The sequence below is a fragment of the Fukomys damarensis genome, unplaced genomic scaffold, assembly GCF_012274545.1.
Source record: "Fukomys damarensis isolate Sample0158 unplaced genomic scaffold, DMR_v1.0_HiC HiC_scaffold_31, whole genome shotgun sequence".
In the NCBI taxonomy this organism is placed as follows: Eukaryota; Metazoa; Chordata; class Mammalia; order Rodentia; family Bathyergidae; genus Fukomys; species Fukomys damarensis.
Genome location: NW_022900943.1, coordinates 20,468,553 through 20,478,199, shown reverse-complemented (window position 1 = coordinate 20,478,199; position 9,647 = coordinate 20,468,553). Strand labels below are relative to the sequence as shown.

General features: G+C 35.8%; 1 protein-coding gene across 1 annotated transcript; it reads left to right on the top strand.

The window, feature by feature from the left end:
• The first annotated feature begins 579 nt into the window (after window positions 1–579).
• On the top strand, window positions 580–9,380 carry Zfand5 (zinc finger AN1-type containing 5). Its single transcript, XM_010638449.3, has 6 exons — window positions 580–689; window positions 3,187–3,346; window positions 3,750–3,861; window positions 4,433–4,536; window positions 6,880–7,005; window positions 7,739–9,380. Exons 2-6 carry the CDS (start codon window positions 3,196–3,198, stop codon window positions 7,885–7,887), a joined length of 642 nt encoding a protein of 213 aa, XP_010636751.1. The 5' UTR covers window positions 580–689; window positions 3,187–3,195; the 3' UTR covers window positions 7,888–9,380.
• Window positions 9,381–9,647: the final 267 nt, after the last annotated feature.

Below are 9,647 nucleotides of genomic sequence, written 5' to 3'. Positions count from 1 at the left end.
TCGGAGGAGCCGTTCGGGTCGGCCTGGCGCGGGTGAGGGGCCGCGGGCCCGCGGAGCCGCCGTCGCTCTGCATGACTCAGTGGTTTTTGGAGGAGGCCGGGCTGGGCTTTTCCGAGCGAGGCCTTCGCGCGGAGTGGGTGCGGGGGCACCATCGGGACGGTACTCGGGCTAAATCCTGTGCAACATGGAGCCGGAGCTTACCTTTTCGGCGTCTTTTAGTTTTTCCGACGTCTCTGTGCTTCTCCCCCAGGATCCTTTTCAAGGAGGAAATGGAGCACCCTTTCCTTTGTTCCGTGTATTTAGACTGGTGAACGAGGGGTTTTTGCTCGCTTTCCATGCATTCTGTCGAGCTTGTTTTAGAGAAAGCTTTGGGTTATTTTCATTGATTAAGACTCTCCAAAGACTGGAGAGGTATTTGATAAAGTACTAAATAGGCCATAGAGTTTTTAAATCGAAGATTTGGATAACTTTTAGGCTTACAAAGTAATTAAGTTTCCTTTAAAATAGAACTTGAGAACCTTCACTGGTGAAAATATTGCAATTTTTTCAAGTTTTTTTTTTTCCTTAAAATGTCCAGCAATTACGAAGGGTTCGTTGTAGTTGTATGTATTTATTGACCTTTGGGCCAGATATTAAGCCTGGAAAGGAGCGTTAAAATCTCCATTTGGCAGAAGGAACAGATCTGGAGGGTAAGGACTTGGCCAAGGTCACTGACTTAATTAGCAAATTAAGACTAGAACCCCTGTCACAACTCCCACGTGAACTGCGGGCTTCCTTGACATCTTAGAAGATTGTGGGCACCTGAAACAACTATTCCATAGGTGTAAAAACCTTAGTTAGAAAAGGCCACAGAACTTTTATTTTTAAAAAATTCATTTGGGCTATGCCTGGTAAAGCTGATGGATGAATGCTCAAGTGTCTAACAACTTTAAAGATAGTAAATAGAAGCTGTTTTCTTTAAAAAAAAAAAAATACACGGGAAATGAAATACCTAAGTGAATGGTCCCCCTCCCTACATAATTAATTTCACCTAAATATAATAAATCTATGCTTTCATGCTATTTCTTTTTATAAAGAACCATGACCATATTTTTAGCTTCACGAGTGATTAATGATACTTAGATTTTGTAGCTTGGTTTTGAGATTGTTCTGAAACCCACCCTGCCTTAGGAACTGACATCCCTAATGCTTTTTTTTGTTTGTTTGTTTTTTGCTTTTTTGCTTTGTTTTCTTATTTTGTTAGATGCAGAAATGCTGCATCTTTAGTTCTTGGGGTTGTGTAGGAGTTAGCAGGCTCTGAGATATAAATAGAAGCTGATTTCAGAGGCCCCTGTTGACTAGGCTTTATGTGAGAGCCTCCATCCAGCTCAGCCTGTCACATTGCAGCCTTGTGACAGGCTGAAGCGCCCTCCCATGTGATCTAAGATTCTGAAAAATATTGAGGCAAACTGTGCACATGTGGCATTTAAAAGCTGGTGTGTCGAGGGGTGGGTCCTAAAAGGCTATGTAAAAGATTCTTATGTCCTGGTGTCTCTGAGTTCAAGATTTATTTATAACGAGTTGAAAGTACATGTTCTGAGAAGAAAAGATGTGTTTGTTAAAGTGGGTGAAATCATTAGATGAGGCCTCATTTGTTTCCTTAAAAATATTGTTTTGTTTAACTGAATTTCGTGTTAAGTTGGTCTTAAGTTTAGGAGAGTGCTTTCAAAGTAAAATGGCACTGAAAGTGTAGCAACTGAGCGAGCTAATTCCTAAACTGGTTTTAAGGAGTGTCACAACTTTTGTATATAGGGCAGATTACCGTGTGCAAGGTGGGAATAATGCATAATTTATTATTTTATTTTTTTTGCTTCTGTCATACTCTCTATTTAAAGATTTCAACTAAAACTTTATCAAGTTTAATAAGTGATGCTGAAATGTTTACACTACCCTGCTCCAAATGAGTCAGCTTAATTCCACTTATTAAAGAGGCAGTGTCAACCAAATTAATACTGTTGTTCTAAGTTGATAATTTTAGTCATGCTACTTACTAGCTTCATTTGTTTGAATGGAATACCATACTGTTTAATTTACAAAAAGATTGCTATCATTTAAGTGAGGGGGTTGTCAATATTCTGGCCAAGTCAAAATTGGTTATTCTCCTTTTCTCCATTTTTTATTTTTGGTACTTGGGATCAAACTCGAGACTTTGCACTTGCGAGACAAGTGCCAAGCAGGTGCTGTGCCACTGAACTATATCCCTGGCCCTCCTCCATTGTTATAATTTTAGTAGAGTTAATGCTTGACAAAACAGGGTTTTAACTCACTGAGTGTATTCTAATATGTGGTAGTTGGAAGTGAGCCACCACAAGTTACATGGTACAGAATTACCCTTTAATAGAAATCCTCTTAAATACTGCTTTTTATATAATGTTTAAATTATCCTTATTGTCTATCTCTTACCCTGAAGAAAACTTACTAAGAGCAACATTACTATATTTGCACTAATTTTTAGTATTGCTTCTAGAAAAGCAGAGTTATACTCACTGTATGGTTTCCTGGTTACCTTCAATTAAATATTAATCATTACTAAAGGTTATATACTCACACTGCTTTATTGTATTAAATTTGAAATTTTTAAGAGAATGGAGTATTTGGCTTAAAAAACAATTTGGTTAATTTTGTGCTTTGTAGATTTGTAGGCACTGGCTTTAAACAAAAAGAAATGCCTGTGCCTTAGAATTGTGAAATTACTGACAAGACTCAGATATGTCCAGGTACAGCTTTAAGAAAGCTTTCAGACTAAATCAAATAGCAAGTTTAAAAAACAAAAAATATCAAGAGATGGTGATTATTGTATGCCCTTTCATTTGGAAATTCCATTTAACAGTGTTTTTAGCCAATGAAGTAAAAGTATCATTTTACTTGATACCGCTAAGAGCTCAGAAGGTAAAATATCAGTTTCCCAAATTCATTAAAACAAACCTGATGCTGGCAGGGTAATCCTTTTGGAAATTCAAGATTAATAAGAGTGCTTTTTTTGCTTCTAAAGTAATTCATGTTTTTTTACAAAGGCAACAGATACCCATAATTATCTCTGCTTTTGTTAGTATTGGTGTATAGATATAACAGGTACCATGGTTGACTGTATCATGCTCCTTGTATTTTGGTGGCAGGCTAAAAATTTTATTTTGTTTTTGTTTGTAGCAAACAAGAATGGCTCAGGAGACTAACCAGACCCCAGGGCCCATGCTGTGTAGTACAGGATGTGGCTTTTATGGGAACCCTAGGACAAATGGAATGTGTTCTGTTTGCTACAAAGAACATCTTCAGAGACAGCAGAATAGTGGCAGAATGAGCCCAATGGGTAAGTTGCATCCAAGGAAAAAACACTTGAAGAACTGGTGGACAAAAATGCAGAACCAAGAATTGATGCCTGAAACTGAGAATGCTGAAAGGCAAGGAAAGAAGAGATAACAAGAGCTTAAAATTAAAGCAGCAGCCCAGTACTTGATTGACCCTGACCTCATCAGGAATATCTACAGGCATCTTCTAGCTTTTTCCATTTTCCTTTTGGAGGTTTTGTATCATACTTGCATTCACTGGATATGACTTTAAATTATTTTGTGGGAATATTCACGTAAATGCAGCATTGCAACAGAGTGAACATACTTAAATCACTAACATAATTAAATGCAAGTATTGTTACTTTATTAAGTTAATACAGTTTTTATAGTGATTTGTTTCTTACAAATCCTTTTTTTAAATAGGGACAGCTAGTGGTTCCAACAGTCCTACCTCAGACTCTGCATCTGTACAGAGAGCAGACACTAGCTTAAACAACTGTGAAGGTGCTGCTGGCAGCACATCTGAAAAATCAAGGTAAGATCTAGCATTTCAGAGTTCTCTGATACCGTGGAGAGGAAATGAAGATGTCTGTCTTATATAATATGCCCTTGGCTTTGCATGCATTGCACAATTAAGGATTTTGGTATCCTTTAGTATCTTAATTTTTGGGTCATATAGTGTATGTCACAAAATACTCCTAAACACCCCTTCAAGGAGTCTTGAAAAAGCTTGGGTTTTTTTCCCTTGTAATTGAAATTAGGAATTGTAGAGAGTGAGATTTTGCAGGCTTTTACAGTGCTATACAAGGTGTTTTGTTTGACACAGCTTCTCCTTTATAGGCACAGCTAAAATTTCTAGTTAGATATAGTAAAAGATGGTGACCTATAAAAATTGTAGCCTTGAGTTGATGAGCTTTCAATAGCTATCAAATAGCTTTCTTTATCCTCAACTATTTATATTGGGCATCCAATATCTTTTTTAAATTTTTGGTTACCTAGCTTCATTTGATCATGTTGGAAATCACGTTATAAAAGTTGAACTAACAGCTATCTCAAAAAGTTACCTTAATATCTTTAAAAATAATTGTTTGCTTGAACTCAAATAGAAATGTGCCTGTGGCTGCCTTGCCTGTAACTCAGCAAATGACAGAAATGAGCATTTCAAGAGACGACAAAATAACTACCCCGAAAACAGAGGTGTCAGAGCCAGGTATGCTTTTTGTTTAATACTAGTTCATTTTGGGATTTGGTAGTATGAGAAACTTCGTAGTGGGATTCTCTTCTTCCCATTGACCAAAGAAGAGGGAGAGCTATAAAAACAAAGAACCATTATCTGTAACATGTTTGATGATTAAAATAGTTTTGCGTTTTTACTCTTTTCCTCTGCTCATCTCCATTACCTTCATACCTACAATTTAAAGTTGGTCATCTCAAGGCTGGGTGTCTTAGGAATTTAATAAACTCAGATTTTGAGCCTATTATCAAAAGCAGTTCCGTCTTGATGTATCCGTGTTGTAGAAAACAAAACAAAAAATAAAGACACCAGAAGCGCAAGTGCAGGAATCCTACATTTTGTAGGAGTTTAAAACTTCTGAAAGAGCATTTTGGTTTTTTAATAGTGACTTTGAAGAGTGCCCTAGTAGGTTGTAAGAATAGTGACTTGTTAGAATTAGCTTTGTGCTGTTTATTCAAATCAATTCGTTCAGTTCTTAAGAGGGGTAATAGAGTGATATGAAAATTGTGACAAAATAATGGTTATAGGTGTGCTTTGGAGGCTTGCTCTTGTTAACGGTGTTGCCAATTTTATGTCTCAAAGTTAGGGTTAAATCCTTTGGGCATGAAATGGCAGGTGAATCTGTGGTACTTTGAAATGAGTTCCATTCTTTTGAAGAAATTGACCAAATTAGTTGTGATATATACCTTTTTTATAATGTAAAATTACTTCTGAAGCATAGTTTTAGGTTAGTATCTACACTTGTTACTATTTGGCAGACATGTAATTCTGTACACATTTTTTGTATCGTCCCCTACCATAGGCCACCTTGTTTGTGTCTTGATGTTTTTTCATATGTGGGTAAAGAAATGGATGACACCACCACTCCCTGATACTCCCCATTCTCAGCTATTTACCTTCAATACCATCAAAGAAAATAGTATCAAGGGTGTCATTAATTAATAGCTTATTAGGGAAAAAGGTAGAATTCTGTTCGTGTAAGTCTAATATTGTGCTGTTGTTGGTCCCAGTGGGTACATTGCTAATGCAAGTTAATGATAGATAAATTCAGCTTGCTCTAGAAGTTTGGACATGCTAATGGCATTGGTGTGCTAGTGTTTTGTTTAGTCACTGAATTTAGGATTGTGTATAAATTTGCTATTCTTAAGGTTTGGAGTAATAAAACTTCAGAGTTTACATTGTTTCAGATACATGGTTAGAAGTAGAAATAGTAAATTTTGATGTTTTGGACATAATGGATTTAATACAGTAGTCTGAGTTTTTATATAAAGTCTATTGAAGTCAAATATGAACTAAAACAGCCTTTGAGAGTGGAGAAAAGGGTGGGACTTTTGTAGATTTCCTCTTGCTTATTCAGAGTAAATTTAAAAATTAATAGTTGTGCTTTTAAAAATCCTGTACTGTGTATGGAATCCTTAATTTTAACACATCAGAACTTCACAAGCACAAGATTTTCAAGACTGTTTACCACTTTTTTGTTTTGTCCTGGAGAGAGTCTCACTATGTACTCCAACTAGCCTTGAACTGGCAGTGTTATTCCTGCCTAAACCTCAAAGACTGTCTTTTTCTTTTTTTTTTTATCGCCATAATTTTCTACCTATGACTGTACACTTGTGAAAATGACAAAGTAATTGTACTTGTGCTGAAACTTGGATATAAGTTGATTTAGGGATTATTGGCTTGGCAAAATTTGTCAAAATTTGCTGATTTCATTCACGGTTTTTGTTTTTATTTTTTATTCAGCATAAAATAAAATGACTTCCATATTTCATAGCCTGAGCCTTCAAAGTTGATAGCTTTTATTTATTGAAAAGTAATGAAGTTGAACTGTGTTGATGTTGGTGTTTAGAAAATTGCAATACGAAAAAACAACTAAGCATACAGTCAGTATCTGTTAGGTCTTTAACATGGAATTCACTTTTTTAAAACACATGCGTGTAAAAAAGCTGGCTAAGTCTGAGCTGGAATTTTTTTTTTTTTTTTTTTGTACCAGGGATTGAATTTGGGACCTTGTACTTGCAAGGCAGGTGGCAGAACCACTGAGCCCTGGCAGAAGGAATTTCTTATGCGGTCATTTCTTAAAAGTTAAAGGAACAAGTAGTGTGGGTATTGGAAGGAAAGTCTTAGAATCATTTAAAAGGTCCTATTGTAAAGCTTCAACTCCAGGAAGTTCGGATATACTAATAGTGTTGATCTGTGAATCCTAACCGTTTCTGTCTGTTAGATGTGGGTTTTTGTTTTTGTTTCCTTTTTGTTGTTAGATCATTGTCAGCCTGTGATTTCTGGGCAGGTTTCTAAATTTTTACCCTTCCTTTTCAGTTGTTACTCAGCCCAGTCCATCAGTTTCTCAGCCCAGTACTTCTCAAAGTGAAGAAAAAGCTCCTGAGTTGCCCAAACCAAAGAAGAACAGATGTTTCATGTGTAGAAAGAAAGTTGGCCTTACAGGTATTACAAATACATAAGACAACGTATATTTTAGTACTTGTGCTTAATAAAGAACTCTTGGTCTTTCTATAAAGGACTGGGCAGTCTTACATATTTTTGTAAGGACTTTGAGGAATAAAAAGTTAATAGAGGAGGGCAGAAAAGGGGAGAGTGAAGTAGGGTGAAAGATTGTAATTTATTTCATCCATCTAATCCCATAGTTATAACTTTAGGCATAACTCTTAAACACCTACTTTGAGCTACACTTAAATGTTCTAAATATTTTCTACATTACATCTCAGAATTTTGTGGTTTATTTTTATCTTCCTTTGAGAAGGAGATATTACCCAGTTACCAAATGGTGTGGCCAGGTTGTATTTTGAATTGAAATTCAGCTTGACTCTAGAACCTGTATAAATTGTACCTTGTGAAGTGTGTATTAGAGACGATGGAAGGAAAACACACCAGGTAAACTAAGCTGATAGGTAGTAACCCATCATATTTTTTTGAACATGGTTTGGCCTACCAAGCACTTTCCCCTTCATAGTCCCTATTTCTCTAAGAGGGTAGGACTAAGCATAGTTATTTATTTGAATTTCTCACCATATCTCCCAATTTAAAGTAACAGACTTTATATCAAGAATTGACAGTCTTTCATGTTACAAAGTAATGAAATATGGTTCCTTTTCTATACTCAGTGGGGCTCTTAATTACAAGTTCCCGGAGTGACATGGCCTTCCTCTTGTTTGTACAGGATTTGACTGCCGATGTGGAAATTTGTTTTGTGGACTTCACCGTTACTCTGACAAGCACAACTGTCCATATGATTACAAAGCAGAAGCTGCAGCAAAAATCAGAAAAGAAAACCCAGTTGTTGTGGCTGAAAAAATCCAGAGAATATAAATTAGCACTTGCGAAGAGACTGAAACTTTTGTTTTTATTTTAATATATCGTAGGAAAACATTAAAGAGCAGATGCATGGCCATTTTCCTTTGATGTTCTCCAGAGTTTTACTTTACACTTGTCTGTCTTATAATTGATATTTTAGGATGTTTGGGTGTTTGTTACAGGCAGAATTGGATAGATACAGCCCTATAAAATGTATATGCCCTCCCCTGAATAAAACTGAATGGAAATTGCACAGCAAATTGAAATAACAGATAATAGGGAAAAAAAATTTAGTTCCCACGTGCCAAACAAAATAAATCTCTGCATGTTTGCAGCATATCTGCCTTTTGGGAATGTAATCAAAGTATAATCTTTGGCTAGTGTTATGTGCCTGTATTTTTTTTTTTTTTTTTTTTTTAATGGTACACCAGAAAAGGACTGGTAGTCTACTTCTACCATAGTTAAACTTCACCCTCTTAATTTCCACATGTTCTTTGGAAGCAGGATGAAAGCTGTAAAGAAGGATCAGACCTTCCTTTCTGTGAAACCAGTGTTTGGTGCCAAAAGTAAGCCTAGTTAAATTGGTCTTGTAAAAGCTGTCAAATTCTGTGAAAGGTATACATTGCAACTGGTTATAAGTAAAACCATCAAGCCAACAACAGGGTGTTGAGATAAACCTTTGAAGCTTGCTGGCCTGCACCAGAAGATGTCTGCATTATTCTCATTACTAAAAATGTGTAACACAGAGCTGCACTAGGATTAATCACTTTACAAGAAATTAAAACTACGTTTGGTTTTCATATACAGCAGCTCTATTGAATAACATGCATCTGAATTTTTAATTTGCAAAGGTATCTGAACAGTTAATTTTTCATGTGCATCTTTTGTTGAATGTTTTGGTTCAAGAAAGAATGTTTAAAGCTTTTTTAAAGACTTCAGTTCTTAATGTAATTGTACCCTTCTGCATGGAAAATCATAACCAACATGGCTGCAGTAGACTTCTTAGTGGTATCCAGCACCACTTGCAGAGGGCTGCTTTATCATATTAATTGTACTTGGGTGTAGGACTCTAGTGTTCTTGGGTGTATTGCATGGGCTGCATTATCTACAGCATTGTACAATAACAACTAGAAAAGGCAGTATACTTCACTGATGCTTGTCTGGTAATATCACTTCTGTGTTATAATGGAAGGTTTCCTGTGATGTATGAAACTTGTGTTTTTTATATATAAATGAGTATAGTTAGTGTTGTGGTAATGCCTGTTTTCATCTGTAAATAGTTAAGTATGTACACAAGGCACTACTTTTGATTTATTGCAGTGTTTGGTCCTAGTTTTTACTTTTATTAAGGCATTCAGTTTTACTTTCAACTTTATGTACCTTAGTTCCAAGTTAGATCTGCAGATGTGTACAGATAGTTCATATTTATGTATTGCACATAATCATGCTATTCAGCATTGATGCTATATTGTATTATGTAAATAATAAAAGCCATGTACAGAGGGAAACTTTGTTCATTGGGTTTGTAAGCCTTAGAATAATGCAGGGAAAAAGAAAATGTTTCATATTCAGCATTATTGTTGCATATGTAGATTTTGCATGGCTATGGTGTAAATTTTATTTTCCACTGGAGTACTTGAACTCTTGTCAAGTAAACACCATGAGTTTGAAACATTTTCAAGTATGGTACATAAAAGGCAATTTATTTTTGAAGAGCTGAACAGGCATCTTTAGGATCAAATTCTCAAAACATTACCTTTTTTCCATGTGCTTTA

Excerpts from the sequence above, each read along its gene's own strand:
- Zfand5 (XM_010638449.3), top strand. The coding sequence starts at position 3,196 with ATGGCTCAGGAGACTAACCAGACCCCAGGGCCCATGCTGTGTAGTACA. Across the intron at positions 3,862-4,432 it reads AGCACATCTGAAAAATCAAG|AAATGTGCCTGTGGCTGCCT; the intron begins GTAAGATCTAGC and ends GAACTCAAATAG. Across the intron at positions 7,006-7,738 it reads AAAGAAAGTTGGCCTTACAG|GATTTGACTGCCGATGTGGA; the intron begins GTATTACAAATA and ends TTGTTTGTACAG.